This window comes from Erpetoichthys calabaricus, chromosome 10 (genome assembly GCF_900747795.2).
Source record: "Erpetoichthys calabaricus chromosome 10, fErpCal1.3, whole genome shotgun sequence".
In the NCBI taxonomy this organism is placed as follows: domain Eukaryota; kingdom Metazoa; phylum Chordata; class Cladistia; order Polypteriformes; family Polypteridae; genus Erpetoichthys; species Erpetoichthys calabaricus.
Genome location: NC_041403.2, coordinates 116,928,968 through 116,946,995, shown reverse-complemented (window position 1 = coordinate 116,946,995; position 18,028 = coordinate 116,928,968). Strand labels below are relative to the sequence as shown.

Here is an 18,028-nt window from a genome sequence, read left to right as displayed (position 1 = left end):
AGGATGACTGACTGACTCCTCTATACGAGTTACAGTAGTCAAGACAAGATGTAAGAAAGTTGTGGATCACTTTCTCAAAAGTGTAGTAAAACCCCAGGCTGAAAGCTGAATTTATCTGTTTTTCAAATTTAAAGATGTTTTTAAATAATACCCCCCACATTTTATGTAAAGTATCAGTGGGCCAAGGTTACATTCAGGGGTAACCTCAGACCCCGTGAATCTGGCAAAGCAGTTGCGATTTTAATGCATTGCACCTTATACAGTTATTTTAGAATACAGTTTATGAAAAAGCTGGAGAAGTGATTTGTATTTAGCTTAGGATAACAAGGAAGATTTTGTAAAACTGAAGCAACCTTAAACTTGTATCTCTTCATTTCCTGTTAAAAATGGAATAAAAGTGTACTTGCCTGCATGATGGAAATCTGAGGGTTTATAAAGTTCACTTGAGCAATATTTGGAAGAGGGAATCCATTACTTAAGAATGCTGCAAGTAAGTGCAAGAAACATTCATTTAGAATACAACCCCTCCATGTCTAACTTGATAAACACCATGACAAGTTAATAGTATGTTATTATATCCAAGAAGACTAAGAATATACTACTCAGAATATGACTCATTTTCTCACCATTCATTTTGGGCAAGGTGTCCATGCTCAGAGCAATTTCCATAAAGTTTTGCAACACATTAGGCTGTAAAATTCAAATACACAGTATCAATGTCATTTTCAATATTGCGGAGTGGATACTTTGAGCTCTGCCAATAATGAAAGGTTAGTGGTTGCTCAGATAATTCTGTAAGGAACTTAATCTTATTACATTAATTACATACAGAAGTGTTATGTTTTAAGTAATTTAAGCAATTTTCACATACTAATAAAAACCATTTTTTCTCTTTTTTCACTTGTATTTGCCATATACAATAGCTTGCATTTGGAATTTGTCATTTTTGCAGACCTCAATTTACTCTCCAGAGACACACAAAGAGGGAGAGAGAAGCTTGGGGTCATAGTATAGGGTCAGCTAGTTGTATAGTCCCCTGGAGCAGATTAAAGGCCTTGCTCAAGGGCCCAACAGAGTAGCATTCCCTCTGGCACTGCCAGGATCTGAACCAACAACCTTCCGGTTACCAAACCAGATCTTTAAGCCAGAGAGCCACCACTCCGTAAGGTGACACTGTCAAGTTTGTCAGCTTTTTAAAACAGCAGAGATAATAAAATAGGAGGTAGGACATTTTAAACATTGGTCAGCACATGAAGAGACCTTACCTTGAATGTTCCAACTGATGTCTGTGCCAAGGATAGATTTATGCTGTTGAGAGAAAATCATTTTTTTCCATGAGAACCTTGACAATTAAACTGTTAGATATGTGAAGTTTGCTCTATTTGAAGTGAGATGGAGTAAGTCCTTGGCACCATCTGCAATTCATCCATCATGTCAAGTGCAACCCCACCCTTGCACTCTTACCTCTGCCAAAGAATTGGACATAAACATGACATTACTGTGGCTCAGGTGGGTAGCCACTCTGCAGTTGGCATATGGTGGCATCAGCAGCCCTTCTTAATGTTTCGGTTTGTTAATCTGGGTTGTGTACTCTAAAGCAGTATTTCTCACTAAATTTCACTAATCGTTCAGCATATTAATCTAGTTTAGTCATCACCATATGATAGCCTTACTATTAATAATAAAGTTATAGTATGAATGGTAGCACTTAAAAACAAGTAACAAATTGAGACTCTTAAATAAATGATCACCTTAACCATTTTGTTTTTTGTTTCTTACTGGTAGGTAGTTTGACGGAAACTTGCATTAAGTCACATGCAGTTATGCACAGTTCTTAAAACTGTTCTGTAAGATAATAATTTTAGTTCAGACTTGTTTCTCATCAACAGTGCAATATGGAGTTTAATGCTGTGGCATTTACTTTGCAACCAAACATGCTGGTATGACATGCCACAAATTATCAGTGATAATCCGCTTTGAGAGAACTTGAGCTCCAGCAATGGCTTTACTGTCCTGCGTTGCACTAACTTGGTGTGTCTTCAGACTGTTCCTGGTGAATATACTGGCAGGCAAAAGCAGCTTATGAAACGAGTGATGAAATGAATTGTTGGACTCTTTGTATGAGGCACTTTCTTGACCAAAAGAGTTTTATATGGTTAATCATTTCTGTAAATATGTCCCTTTTCCATTTTAATGTTTTCATATTTTTACTTAAATTTACCTTGTAGAGGATGCCATGGTAGCACAGTTATTAACTGTGTTGCCAGTTTGCAAACTCACTCTGTGTTTTCCTCCCAAATACTTGAAGGCATGCAGGTTTGGTTAATGGGTGTGTGTGTGCGTGTGTGTAAGAGACAGAGTGACAGCACTGTGAAGAACTGGTGTCCTGTCCTAAGCTTGCACCCGGTACTTCTGGCACAGGCTCTGTGACCCTGAATTGGATTAAGCAAGGTTATATCTCTCTATTATGTAAAAAAATCTTGAGACGAGACAAAACATTTTCAGAGAGATAATTTCACATCCCACGAGACGAAACTTTGTGCCAAGAGATGAATTGAAAACCTAACAGGTCCAAGGAGGGACGGAAATAAAAGACAAACAGTAGAAGAAAAAAAGACAAAGAGTAGAAGACAAAGTAGAACGTCGTTAAGAGGTTCAAAAGTGTTGGCGTGATACACATGCAGAGCAGGTTAGAGATTATGAAAGTACTAAAATTTGAAATTCTCAAAAAACTGATAGTAAAGTTCGCATTAGCACTAACAAATGGAAATCATTACTCTGTAAAATAACAGAACAGCGAAAAGAGTTTGAATATATGGGCATAGGTGATATGACAGAGCTACTACAAGTTTAATTTCAAAGAAACCACAATTCAGTCAGGTTTATATTTATGATCACGGAGAAGCGATGCAACAAAGAATCAAAAGAGTTAAAACAATCGGACATATTAGAAATTCTACAGCCAATAATGGATACAAATCCATACGTCCAAAAGTATTGCACTTTACACTAAATTTATCTGAAAAACACGGACAAAGAAGTTTTCTTGGATTTCTATATGAATCCGAAAGATCACGGTTGCATTTATAATAAACCAATATGTGACGAATTGTCAGTGATAATAGTTTCGAAAGATGGAGATATCAAAGACAGAGTTGATATTCGTGTTTATCCAAAAGCACAGCACGATTCAGCACAAGCGGCAGATCAGGGAAATGACTAGTGTGTATAGGGCCCACACCGGGGTTGGCGAGCGAAGCAAGCAGGGGGCAGAGCTCTCTAGTTGTTAAGAATGTTATATTTGTGCTTTAGTACAATATCCATTCAGTATATTAAAATAACAATATTTACATTTTTAACCTTTATATATTTAAATTATTTCACTATTATTATACTGTGCTAACTGTAAATGTTATTCCCTCAAAATCAGTGGTCTGTAATCACTGGAAGGTGACTGTATAAGTGATTTGAAGGGTAGCTGGCCATGCTATACTACAGGTATATGCTTGAATGGAGGAGGTGCTGTTATATTTAATGGTCTCCCATAATTCATTACTCTCCATCATATTTTTTTTGCTGGCTGTCTCTTTCCAACTGGATTAACTAAACTATGAGTTTAAGAAAATTTGTTTTCTTTAGCATATTACAATGTAAAGCTATATAGACAAAAATAACACTTCATACCAGTACATTAAAAAAGCAAACAAATGTCTAAAATAGAGATTATAATGTGCATATACAACTTGTAACACAGACTTGTTTTAATGCTATATCTCCCTTTTGATTATCTTACCTGTTCAAAGACAAAGATCCATAGAGAGAGCTTCCTTTAATAAAGATGTTATTGCTGAATGTTGCATCCTGCATGAAAATTTAAATGAAATGTGTTATTTTTTTAAATAAGTAAGTGGTTGACATATTGTATATGATTTATTTGTGTATTTCCTTATTTATTTGTTTTCTATGTTTCCTTAGAAATGGCAGGGCACCATTTGGTGCAGCCCACTGAATTTAAGATTATTTTAAAGTAAGTATCAGGAATGGTAAATAGTGGTCAAAATTGAGTAAAAATTATAATTTTTCAGAATAGAAATGTAAAAATGCAGAATACAATTGGAAAAAAACAGAGACATGTACTAAAGATTAACAGTCATCCATTAATCCTTTTGTTGATCTTTACACAGGAGACATTCAGTTGCCAGCACACTCTGTGTTTGTCTTATGATAACACACCATCACACCACACCAGCCTAGTGCCAATAGGAAAGAGTGCTACGGGTGCAGAATAAAATATAATTCACCTCATCTCAGGTTTTGCTTATAACTATTACCACTTGACATTAACTGCTGTTGGCCAATAAAGCTTCATTTCTCCTAACTCACTTACTGCCTTTTTAACACTGCATGATATCTGGCAGGTTGAAAATTGATAGAGTTCAGAGCAGCTGAAGAAGTAAGAGGTATTTTTCAATGCATTCCATACTAGCAATGAAAGATGTCCGCTACAGCTATTAATGGGGAAATACTACTCCAGCTATCTTGTTACACAAGATATGAACTTTCACAAATGAGCCATTCCTGGAGTCTTAAAGAACGCAGACACTGATGTGAGGACAGCTTTTACCCAAGTCTCTGCACGCTGTAACAAGGCCAATTCAAGAAACTTGAAACTAGGATTGGCATATGAACTTGAAACTAGGGGTGCCCTGATTATTGAATTATTGAAGTTTTATGATAAACTACATAACTATATTGTCTTACTTTGTATTCCTTTTCAATATTTCACAATTGAAAAACAAACATGTCTTCGTGATAACTGAGACTTTGCTGCTTGCTTTATATGTTTTGGATTGGTCAAAGAACTCCAAGCAATTGTAGCTGGCACTTACTGGTAACTATAAAAGGGTAAGGATTTTTATGGCACTTCCACCCCGGAATGTTTTTTTAATGTGTGGCCCTGAATGTGATCCACCACAGCACTAAACTATATGGACAAGCACATTTCAGGGGTTATTGGCTCTGTGACGAGATTAGAATAAGGGATTAGTTGTGCTTGGCATCAGCCAGGGCGGCACACTTGTGGTATGTAAACAAGTCTTTGATTTAAAGGCCACAGGACATGCAATAAGGAGGGCAGGAAAGAAAGGAAGGAGACTCATAGCTAAGACGTTTAGAGCAGAGAGCATTTTCTGAAGTAATGACCAACAACATCCCCAGAATGATAAAGCCCAAAACCAATGCAGGTGGGTCTGAACTGGCTCTGTAGTATGTATTAGTAGCTATGATACCCTTCAAAGACAAGTAATGGAACACATTTAAAAATATTTGATATCTCTTGCCCTTTGTGTACCCTCAGTGCTCCTCCTATGTCATTCTTTGGTATCCTTTTTTGCCCAACGCTTCCTATCTTGATTGGGCTCACATAAAGCCTGCCTGTGACACTGCCATTTTGAGGAGCCTTGCTTGTCTCCAGTCCACCAATGGTAGACTGGTGGCCATTACCTGCCGAGAAAATATCATTCTAATTCCTGTGATTACTTTCCATATTTGAAGGCTACTCTCAGCATTCCTCCTACACCTTTTCTTGGTATCCTCATGTGTGTCAACCTGTCTTACCCAGAGCTTCCTGTCTTGATCACATTTGACTGAACAACTAAAGTGAAACTGACCACACAGACTGCTCAAAGGGACCAGGGACTCACACACACACACACACACACACACAGACTTTTAATTTATTGTAAACAGATTCCTTTTGTGTTTTACTGTCTACTTGCTCAATGCGCCTCTCACTGCAGTATGTTATTCATCTGAAATAAAGTGAAAAAGATCTTGCATGATGGCTGGACCCAGGTTTTGCATTATGCATTATTACAAGTATTGTTAGACTGGTGTTGATCTTTAGCATGGAGAGTTTTCCCTAATTAAGAAAGTTAAAGAAGTGCATTTTAAATGAGACACAGTATATACATACAACATTAAGAGTGAAGATGGGCACAGCAGTGTTTTGCGGCTTGATGCCTTGGACTTGAACCGTAAAGGGAATCTTCATTGTCACAGAATTGGCCATCATTGTCACTGTTGGGGCTTTGTTGGCAAAGATTTGCATCTGCACTGGCAGGTCGGGATACAGCTTGGCAACCTGTGAAGAAGAAAAGGTTTACACACCTGGTGAGCTGTTATGTGTAATGTTTTCTGCAAACCTGGGTGGTGGAGCCACTTGAGCACCAAATCTTTATCCTCAGTGTCAGGAAAACACTGTAACGGCCGACCCCTTACACAGACCGGCCACTACACTACCAAGACTATTTCCTTGGTCTAGCCTGAAGACTGTCGAGACGATAGCAAACCGTACTCCTTACAGGTTGTCCTATTTTTCCCGACACGACAAAATAACAAGCAAACAGTAGACAGATATGTAAAACCAAACACGAAACACAAGCACAGATAAATGATAAACAGTAATTGAAATGAAATTGATAAATGAGTCCAAAAGCTAATAAAGTCCGGTAATAGCTGAATATTGGCTGATGTACTATTTTGCTTCCTTCCGACAATACAAAAAACTACCTCACCGTAAGTGTCCCCAGCAATGGTTGATAAGTATCCAAAAGTTTCTCGGTGCGGGCAGTTGTGATAATAATACGGATCCTTAAGAAGCAAGTAATTGACTTGTACGATGAACGGAAATGAGTTGAAATATGGATGCGTAAATTATTCTTTTTCTTCTCTTTCTTTCTCTCTCTCTCCTCTCCTCCTCTTTTGCTCCTCTTGTTTAAATACAGAATGTCCACGGTGTAACTGGTGGATTCAACAGGCAATTTCCATCTTTCCATCTTCATAATATTTCCCCTTTTAACTTAAGGGGACAACATTTACTGATACACAAATATAATATAGCAAATGGGACAATCAAAACAAAACGCACCCAGTGCAGACAAAAAAGAAATACCTATTATTATGTAGTCCAGCTACAACACAACAAGCTCTGATTTAAGACTTTCTCAGTTTTGTGGGCATAGTTGTTTTTTATTGAGCATTTCGTATGATAACCTATTTATTCTGAAGAAACTCCTAACATGTTATCAATCTCTCTATCTGTAGTAGTAGGGTGTTGTAGTACCATGTTAGCCATTATGGATGCAGTAAGAAGTCAAGTAAATTGACCCCTTGTGCCTGTCCTAGTGTCTATATAAACACAGGGAACTCCAGTTTCTGTCGTATAACCTGCCAGAAGAAGGGGCCTTAGTTGCTCTGAAAGCTTCCATGTTCTGTTGGCCAACAAAAAGGTGTCATTTTGCTTGACTTCTCATTGAATCTCTCTATCTGTAAAGAACAATCTTTTTGTTTGCTCTTTATACAGACCTTTGTTTTTCAACTCACAGTCTTGAACTTTATCATACAAGTACTTCTCACTTTAAGTCAGGTTTTTTAAGTTTAGTTTATGGCCCCTTGGGTTACAGTGAGCGGCAAGGAATACAAGAGTGGGACCTACCAACATAGAAACAGTGCTGGGCAGGTTGTGGTGGTTATCATGTTTACCAACCAATCCACATTGGAGTCTGGCCTGTTACATTCAATTTTTTCTTTATTCAGGCATTTCCCTTACTTTTGTTAGGATCCTGGGCCTCCCAGGTTGGACTATATTTTCTCCAGAGTTATTTATTGCAAATGGGGTTATTTGTGCCAGAAGGGCAAACCAAGAATATTGAGTATGAATCAGCTTTCTAATACTGACAGATCTGTACTAAATCCAACAAGTTTAAGGGACATATACTGTATACTTTGAAATTACTTTTTACCTTTCCGTTTTCTCACCAGGGTAACAACTGGGCAGTTCAATTAGCAAAATAATATTCCCCAACATTACTTTTTGATGTGCACTATTTAAAAAATGACATTGCTATATGATTTAATGTACTCTCATATTTAAGGTACATGCATTTTTAGGGATAGAGGGTGACAATATTTTATCTTAAGATGAGGGGACATGCCAGGGGCTTACTCATTCTTTCTATTACTTGGATCCCCTGTTAAGTCACCCTAAGCTGTCACAAATAACAGTATGGGGTGGCCTCAAAACTTAAAACTGTTGACCGTACACACTTTGAAAATGGATATTTTTATTATCTTTTGAGAGTTTGGGTATTGGCCTTCAGGGATCCAATGCAGAAGCAACCAAGAAACAACTTTTAAAGGCACTTTGTGAGATCCATTTTTTCATTTTAATATGCAAGTAAACTGTCTTCCTATGAGCTGAGGTGTAGAAGTGCCAGCAAATTTAAACTCCATAGGGGGACCATGAAGGTACTTAATGGAATATTGTTATCAATGAAAAACATTCTAATTTGAAGCGGCGTTCTCCTTGTTTGATTAAAAAATGACTGAGATGTGTTGATGTCTGAGAGCACATCTAGGAATGGGAGACAGCGAGTGACTAGATTGTACAGTCAAGTGAAAAAGGAGCAGCCATATGCAAAGTTATTAAAAGGGCTGCTTGGCATTTCACTTTAAGAATTGGTTTCATTCCATTCAACAAATTTCTTTCATAAAAAGACCTGGGAGACAGTCACTCCTTTAAATATTTTGGCCCAGAGAGGTGGTAAGTAGTGGAGTGGTGTGGACCCATTCCACATAACAAGGTTATGGATTGAAGGACAACTCTCATCAGCTGGGCAGTGTTGACCCTTACTTTGGCAGCAGGGGTCTGGGTAGACGTATATCAGACCATCGATTCTTCCATGTTACCAGCGCAAGGAGAATGACTGCTCACTCTCCAACCTGCCTTGCAAAGCTGTTGCTTTTAGAGCTTGCAGGTGGAGTCCACTAGCTGCAGGTTTCATTAGCCTTGCACTGTTATACAGATCCCAAAACTGGGAGCAAATTGTAAATTCTGGTGACATTTTGAGTTTTTTTTTTTTGCCTTTCTATTGACATTTGAAAATGGCTTACACTTTACTTTGTTAATATTTTTTATTTTTGAATAGGAGTTTGAAATATTTCTATATAAATTATTGATGTTTTTCTTGGAAACAGCCATGCAGGTGTAGTTATTGAACCCTGCCTTGATACATTTGGTGACAAAGTACAACTTGAGAAACTAAAGCCAGACATTCGGAAAAGCGAACTCTTTTACCTGAGGAATTAGGATTCCCAGAGTGTTGGTGTTCAATGAAAATGGCATTCCAGCTGGCCACTGCAAAAAAAATTAAGCAGAAAAGATTATGAATTGGGATGTCAGTATCAGTGTATTTAAATACTCCCACATGAAGACATTTTGCTTGGCAGCATTTTTGGTACTCTACAGTTACTACCGTTCACCTCAGTGGGATGCACGGTTCAGTAATCATGAGTCGCTTATAATAATAACCCAGCAGCCGGTGGCCTTGCTCTCAACACTTCTTGGACCTAGCTGTGTTATTTTTACCTGCTGAGTTGACCCTTTTGAACAGCTGTCATGTTTTACCCATGCTCTCATGGATCACCCCTGTAGTCTCCAGTTTTCCTCCTTAGACTGTCCACAGGCAGTGAGTGTCACTTGAGTGTGTCTGTGTACATGGACCTGCCAGTCCAGGAATTCATTTGGCCTTACACCTGGTGCCTCTGAAATGGGCACCAGTAATAAAAAAATGGATGGATGTTGTAACTGAATGATGAAAGTGAAGCTTTAGAAGGTCTGCTGCACTGTAAGCTGTGCCCTGGACTTCAGGAATGGCAAATCAGCGGGTCCACATCAGTCTAGTGTTGGCCTAATAATTTAGTACAGCATGAATCTTAGACTAGTTCTACAGCAATGTAGGCATGATATCTGGACCAACCCAAGGATACTGAAGTAAAAGAGTAATACAAGTCAGCTTAGGTCACATTTTAAAGTTTGATTTAAATGTGGCAAATGCATACTACAAATGTTTCCATTTTTCGACAATGGACTCTAATATAGGGACACATTTTAAGGGCCCGCTAGACTGCACTGTTTGTGATTTTAAAAGCATATGATGTGCAATAGCCAATATACACACATTCAGAACTGTTAAAATGAGACCCATGCCACCGATAATCAACGTATTAAGCTCAGATTTAGGGGCAATAACCCAGCACAGGGCTTCAGTCCACACAGTGCACACGCACACACAAAGGAGGGTCTTAGAGTGGTCAATTATCCAAACACACACACACACAGACACACAGTCCTTTGTTATTTTGGCTGAAAATCACTGTAGATGCAAAATGCTTCAAATGTGCAAAAAGATCATGAATTGTAAGTACACAATTATTGATGTTCTTCTAATTAAGGCAACTTATGAAAAAAGATTTAGAGGTTTATGTTTAGACAACATTCTCATCATCTAGGAAATGTGCAGAAGGAATTAAAAAAGCATGTAAAATGTATTGTACAATTGGCGAGTATAACTCAAGGGACATTATGTGCAGACTGTGTAATACTCTCATGAGACATTACCTGAACTCTCATATGCAGTCTTCATCTCTACAGTAAAGACTGGAACAAAACAGGATGTAATTACTGGGGATTAAGCCTATTTAGGCTTGGATAGAGAAGGCTGGGTGGGGATCTAATCCTGGTCTTCAAAATTCTCAAAGACATCACTAAAACTGACCCATCAGAAGTATTTCATACAAATCGTGAATTGCATGCTGCAGGGCCCAGATGATAATTCTGGGGAAGTGCATTTAATACCAAAGCCTGGACACACTTCATCACACAAAGAGTTGTGCAAATCTGGGACCAACTATCAAGTCATGAATGAGATACTGGGACAGCTTACCTGTTAGCTAAACAAAGGAGCTTGAAGGATCAAGTGGTCTCCTCTCACATAATATTAAACTTATGTTGTATATTGTTATGTTCAGAGTACCATTCGCAGTTATGAAAAAATGAATTTTTTGGCTCCTCCTTGACACCTGGATATTTCAAATGTGATTACACCTCATCTTGTATTATGACTCTCCGCTTACAGTAAACCGAATGCTGGTTTAGTAGAGATGTCACTTTGTCATAATAACATAAAGGAGAAACTTCTTTCTAAGAATCTAAACTGGAGAGTTGCTTTCTCGCCCAATATATTCATTTAGGGTAAGAATATACTCAGAGATAAAAAGAGTTGTGGCTAACCTCTCATAGAGCCTTCCTGGAAAATGCGTAAAATGTAATTGTGATTCCGGACAGTGTGCTCAATTACTTAAAGCATTGTGCTGCAGACCACAGAGCTACCAGTTCAGCTCTCACCAATGACTTAATGTATGACCCCAAGCAAAATTTCAACCTGCCAACACTGAAATTTCAGAAATGTAACGCCTATTGATGTTTGTAGTTTAGAATAATGCTTCCAGAAAAGATACTACACAAAGCATGATGTGGACAAGCTTCAGAACTGGGTGATTGCATGGACATTATCCATTATTACAGTTTAATGTGACACTGTTGAATATCAAGGGATGTTTTGCTTAGATTATAATGTGCACTAGTGAGGCCTCATCTGGAGTATTGTGTGCACTTCTGGTCACCACGGTACAAAAAAGACATAGCAGCACTTGAAGCTGTGCAGAGGAGGGAGGCCAAGTACATCCCAGGACTTAAGGACCTGTCATACTCTGAAAGATTTGGAGATTGAAACCTGTTAGTCTCAGGAAGAGCTGTGTACATAGATAGATAGATAGATAGATAGATAGATAGATAGATAGATAGATAGATAGATAGATAGATAGATAGATAGATAGATAGATAGATAGATAGATAGATAGATAGATAGATAGATAGATAGATAGATAGATAGATAGATAGATAGATAGATAGATAGATAGATAGATAGATAGATAGATAGATAGATAGATAGATAGAAACTTTATTAATCCCAAGGGGAAATTCACATACTCCAGCAGCACCTTACTGATACAAGAACAATATTAAATTCCATCCATCCATCCATTGTCTCCCGCTTATCCGAGGTTGGGTCGCGGGGGCAGCAGCTTGAGCAGAGATGCCCAGACTTCCCTCTCCCCGGCCACTTCTTCTAGCTCTTCCGGGAGGATCCCAAGGCGTTCCCAGGCCAGTCGAGAGACATAGTCCCTCCAGCGTGTCCTGGGTCTTCCCCGGGGCCTCCTCCCGGTTAGACGTGCCCGGAACACCTCACCAGGGAGGCGTCCAGGAGGCATCCTGATCAGATGCCCGAGCCACCTCATCTGACTCCTCTCGATGCGGAGGAGCAGCGGCTCTACTCTGAGCCCCTCCCAGATGACTGAGCTTCTCACCCTATCTTTAAGGGAAAGCCCAGACACCCTGCGGAGGAAACTCATTTCAGCCGCTTGTATTCGCGATCTCGTTCTTTCGGTCACTACCCATAGTTCATGACCATAGGTGAGGGTAGGAACATAGATCGACTGGTAAATTGAGAGCTTCGCCTTAATTTAATATTAAATTAAAGATTGATAATAATGCAGGTAAAAAACAGACAATATCTTTGTATAATGTTAATGTTTACCCCCCCAGGTGGAATTGAAGAGTTGCATAGTTTGGGGGAGGAACGATCTTCTCAGTCTATCAGTGGAGCAGGACAGTGACAGCAGTCTGTCGCTGAAGCTGAAGCTGCTGTTCTGTCTGGAGATGAGACTGCTTAGTGGATGCAGTGGATTTTCCATAATTGATAGGAGCCTGCTGAGCGCTCATCGCTCGGCCACAGATGTCAAACTGTGTAGGGACCTATTCCAGGTTTTCCAAATCCTCAAAGGCATTGATAAAGGAAACCCAGCAGAATTCCTTCTGCTTAAGTGTGATTCATGTACTAGAGGACATCAGTGGAAATGAAGGGGAAGACCACTTAAGACAGATGCCAGGAATGGCTTTTTTACACAAAGAGTTGTGGGACTCAGGAACAAACTACCGAGATATGGAGTTTAACCAGAAACCCTGACAAACTTCAAGAAGAATCTGGATGAGATACTGGGACAGTGTATCTGTTAGCTAAACAAATGGACTTGATGGACTAAATGGTGTCCTTGTTTGTCCAATTTCTTATGTTCTTATAACTGCAGAAAACATTTGCTTGGGATTGACGAGATAGAGTAGGATTAGTTTTTTTAGAGTACCTGTACTACTAATAATATCCAGGACAAATATGATTTTTAATTGGTTTTGGATAAATTTGCAGCATAGGCATTACCTTGCACATACTGAATATTAGATATCAGGCTTTGCATTTTCTGCTTAGGACCTTTAAATAGGCCCTGACACTCTTTGGGATCTCCGGGGATAAACAGAGGCACTGCCTGCCTTTTTCTTGAGCTTCTTGTCTGCTCATGTCTTCTAGTTTGTTGTCAGTTTTTATTTGAAGTGACGGCTCACCCACTTGAGAGCACTGCTTATAAGGCCTGATTGATGCCACTCATTTAGCATACTTCAAAATGCATGCTAAATTACAATTCATTAAACCAGTGACTGGTTAACTGCACTATGTCTCATTATAACACATGTGGAAGTTGACTGACTTACTGTGTCTTGTGTGACTGTCATCTGAAAGATACCACTGTCATAGTACACCTGAGCACCTGTGTTCAGAAGATATTCAGAGAGCCCTAGGTATAACATGGAGTTGTCGTTATCTGGAAGAGAAAAGGCTTCAGGAACCAGTGTGTTCTTTTGAGGATGAGTCCTGCTGATAATTTCTCCCTAGGAATAAAACAGACAACACTAAGATCAGGAAACATTCAATGTGTCTGTTCATGTTTCTGTACTTTCTGACGCATTCTTGTTTACCATGCTGTAAATTAATTACTGAGCTGCATTTCTGTTAAAATTACCTTGTAATAGTTATCCTAAGAATGACTGTTGGTAGCTGGTTGGAGCAGCAGGTTACAGTTCTTAGATAATATGTCCACAGAGACCATAGTTAGAAGGTCTTGGTAAATTAGCTTTAACTGACTTCCAGGACACACAATGGAAGTGTCTAGATTTATTTGTGACATTTTTCATCCCATATGAGTAACTAGTTAATGACAGTTGAGTCAGCTTCTGCAAACTAACCTTTAAGTCCACATCAATGTAATTCTGGGAAATAATAGGGTTGTTAATCAGGCCATACTCCGCTTCAGCAATTGCATTGACTGGTGTCTGGACTAGAAGAGAAAAAAGAAGTGTTACTGGCTGTGACAGCTTCATTTCAATGAATTGTGGAAATGAAAAAAGAAGCCAATGACTCACAGTTAAAAGTGTTGATCTTGGGGTTGAAGTAATTGATGCTTTCTGTAACCAGGGGACACACCTAAAGAGATTTTATTTCAATTAGTATTTTATTTAAGGGCAAATATAGAATGTTCTGATCAGCAAATAAGAGTCTATGACAGAAACCTATAAGTTGGTGAAACATCTTCTGTGTAAAGATTATCAGAATCGTGGTAAATGAACCTGCTTAGGTACCACAGGATTTGCTGGATCTTGTTGATTATGGGTGTTGGGGTTTGGTCTTCACCAGCAACATGTATGATAAATGTTCTTTAGACAGGAAGGTTCTGTCCACCCTGACTATCCCTGTTCTGATAAAAGATGACTGAAGTGACAACGGTTCTCTAGCTCCATGGATATCTACTCTTTAGAACATAAGATTGCATTACTTATGCTTTAAATCATGTAGTGCTGAATTACTCTGGTCTGTTTGTAGATGGACGGGGTGCGTGAAAACAAGCCCTAGGTATGGTCAAGACAGATTGTGATTTCAGAGCCCTAAAATGTAGAATACGATAAGAGCAAATTGCCACATTGCATCTCCCACAGTTGGCTCTGTGTGGTGCAAAAGCCATTGTTCTCCTCAACCTCAAATGTGCAAAGAAGAAAGAAAAGTGATTGTACTCCTTTGCGTGATGCTGCACTGGATAGGGAAAGCTCTTTTGAATCTAGTGGAATGCTGAGAGTGTAGCCTTGATTTTTCTGGAATTTAACTTCTTTACTCCAAAGCTTTGACAGTAACGGCCAGAGGTCCTGGCTTCTGGATCCGATAGGAGCATCGCAACCTTTTTCAGTTTTGTGTAGTACTGTTCTTGTGGTGTCCTTTATTAATTCAGTGGAAGCTAGTGCCTCAAATAGCATACATAAGCCTGTGCATGAGTTGACGGGCTCAAGTTAGTTTAGTTAAATAGTGCTACACTTCCAAGGAGTCAAGTACTTCATAATAAAGATAGATGTAACTCTAAAAAAACAACTCACAAATTGGTTGATTTCATAGCGCAGAATTTCTTCAATCACAAGGTCAAAAAGGTTGTAAAGCCAGCTGAGAAAAGAGACAAGAGTGATTCGTTAAGTTATTAGAGGGAGTTTCATGATAGTCATTGTACCAGGTCCTCATGTCATCTGCCAAATAAATATGTGTCTACCACCAAATCCAAGCTGTATTATTTTGTGCATCCTTAGGAAGCAGAAAGAGGAACATTTGAACAATTATTTACCATTCTAATCAGTGTAGGTTTACCATTGTACAGTGTGTAGTGTGCAGAAAAGGGACATTGTGATTAGGATTTCATAAGGGCATATTGGCGAGGATGGCACAAATGATGTAGGTGGAGTGGTGGCTCTGAGGCTAGGGATCTGCACTGGCAATCGGACTCTGCTCTGTTGGGCCCTTGAGCAAGACCCTTAACCTACAATTGCTGAGTGCTTTGAGTAGTGAGAAAAGCGCTAAATAAATGCAAAGAACTTTTAATTAGTGTTTTTGGATTTTTAAATTAATTATTCCATACCAACCTGAAAGCTGTTGAACTTCAAATTGTACAATAAAATGTAGAAATTAAATTTTGTCCAAAATGAACATGTCATTGATTTACAAGTTTAATTGTCACATTTAGTTTATAGACAGACTGATCGACCAGTATAAAAATTCAGATATCTGATTTTCCTTATTTAATATAACTGCCAGCCTGATGGAGATGCTGGTGTCATCACCACCTGAAGGACGTACTTAGGAGAGCAGCAAGTCAATGAAAGAAGGAAGTCAGTGAATTGCATACCAGATGGCTCCTGGAGATGTGGTGAGCACCCCGTTTTGACGGTTTATGTAATAGTCGCTCAAAGATCAAAAATCAAATGCTTTGTATTTCTACTGTTTGTATTTTACGCATGACAGGATTTACCAGTGGTGGCTTTTGTAATGCCTCTGATCAGCAGTAGGTGGTAGTATCCTTAAGAGTTAATGCACAGAGCTTTACAGTCATAAAACTGTGATGGATTTACCTATAAGTATTAATGACGTATCTCTGATGGCCTCACTGCCTTTAGAAATGGAGCAAATGTTTCTCTACAGACTTTTCCCACCAGTTTTCATCTGATGGGATCACATTTGTTCGTGGTGTGGATGCCATTGCAGTGGAACCCAAATGCAAAAAAGGCCCACACTGAGGTGATGTAAGGGATGAATGAAGTAAAAGCCCACGTATTTTGGTGATCACTCATTTGATTAAGCTAGTTTGCTGTGCACACCTAAGTACATGTGTTAGGTGTAATTCCTGACAATTCCTGACATTGTAGCTCTTACTGTTAAGATGATTCAGAGAATTGCCAATTGAGCAAAGTACAACACTGTATCAAAAACTAGACTGTACCTAGTCCCACTTTATTTGTAAAGTGTTTAAAATATGTACCAGATACCAGGTTAAATGGAAGAATATGTTAAATATTGTCGTTTTCAATATGATACTCCCTTTTACTAGTTAAGTGGATCCTCATGACTACAGAAATCCTTTAGAGGTCCTCCATGACAGTACAAATGGAGTTTGCAGGTTAAGAGAATAAATGGACGGATGTTACAGATATGTAGAAATATTAACAGCAAAACTTCAATAGTGCAATACACTGGCACCTTGTTCAGGTGTTGTTCCTGCCTTGTGCCCAGTGCTTGCTAGGATAGGTTTCAGCTTTCCCATGACGTTGCTCAGGATAAGTGGGTTTGAAAATGGATAGATGCATGGATGAATAGGTTTTTTAATAATAAAGTATGGCTCAGTATTTATGATGTTATGCCAACAGGTATCCATCATACAGTTATAGCCGAAGAAAATAATCAGTGAAATTAGTCAGAAAGATGTCAAAGGGGGTTACCTGTGGCCTCCATGGAATCTGACTGTCAAGCTGCCAATCTGACTGGTGCAGCTACCCGCACTAAGGACTGGCACGCCGGACTTGTCGGTGTGTACATTGATGTTGGCTATAATGCTCAGATCAGACACAGAGAGGTCAGCAGAACCTTTTTCATGGCTGTAAAGGACAGAAGGAAAGAAAAACAGTCACAAATTTTAATTTGCCGCAAAATCCTTATACTTTTATACGCTTGAAACACTTTTACTGTGTTAGGATTCAGATGTTCTTAAATAAATACGTGCACCCACCTTACCACTTCCCTTTCTCTTTTTGGAAATTCATGGCCCTCTAGCATCCCTGTGACAATCTGTCTGCCGATACCCAAGACCCTGCAGCCAGATCCACTCTCAAAGCAGCCATACCACATGCACTTCAGAACAGGTCATCCACCTGAAGCTGAGCATGTCTGGGCCTTGCCAGAACTTGGCTGGGAGACCTTCTGGAAAAAGCTTTTGTTGCTGCTGGAAGTGGTGTTGGTGAGACCATTAGGGTGCACTTACCCTGTGGTTTTTGTGTGGATCCCAAGCCCCAATGCTGTGACGGGGACACTGTGCTGTAAAAATGGCACCATCGTTCAGACTCTCTGTGGTCATGAAAGATCTCCAGGTATCTTTAGAAAAAAATAAGATGTCCCCTGATGTCCTTGCTAAATGGTACATCACGGCCTCATCCATTCTGCCCCCGCCCCCCCCAATCATATCCTGTCTCTAATTTGCTATCTCTCTCACCCCTTCACCACCTAATACCTCTTGTGTGGTGAGTGTACTGGCTCAAAATGGCTGTCATCGCATTGTCCAGGTGGATGCTGCACATTGGTGGTAGTTGAAGTGGCTCTGTGTAAAGTGCTTTGAGTAGCTAAAATCCTAACCCTAAAAAAGCACCATATCAATGCAA

General features: G+C 39.2%; 1 protein-coding gene across 2 annotated transcripts in view; it reads right to left on the bottom strand.

Annotated features, from left to right (window-relative positions):
• Positions 1-346: 346 nt before the first annotated feature.
• The window catches only part of LOC114659343 (lipopolysaccharide-binding protein-like), a 30,317-nt gene continuing 12,635 nt past the window's right edge, over positions 347-18,028 (bottom strand). For both annotated transcript variants that reach the window (XM_051932824.1, XM_028811779.2), the window contains 11 exons: positions 17,096-17,251; positions 15,212-15,275; positions 14,213-14,273; positions 14,036-14,127; positions 13,505-13,681; positions 9,137-9,196; positions 5,975-6,142; positions 3,794-3,861; positions 1,266-1,308; positions 627-690; positions 347-484 (listed from right to left, as the gene is read on the bottom strand). In XM_051932824.1, the coding sequence (XP_051788784.1) occupies positions 381-484; positions 627-690; positions 1,266-1,308; positions 3,794-3,861; positions 5,975-6,142; positions 9,137-9,196; positions 13,505-13,681; positions 14,036-14,127; positions 14,213-14,273; positions 15,212-15,275; positions 17,096-17,251 (1,057 nt within the window). In that variant the 3' untranslated portion in view covers positions 347-380. The remainder of the gene's footprint in view (positions 485-626; positions 691-1,265; positions 1,309-3,793; positions 3,862-5,974; positions 6,143-9,136; positions 9,197-13,504; positions 13,682-14,035; positions 14,128-14,212; positions 14,274-15,211; positions 15,276-17,095; positions 17,252-18,028) is intronic.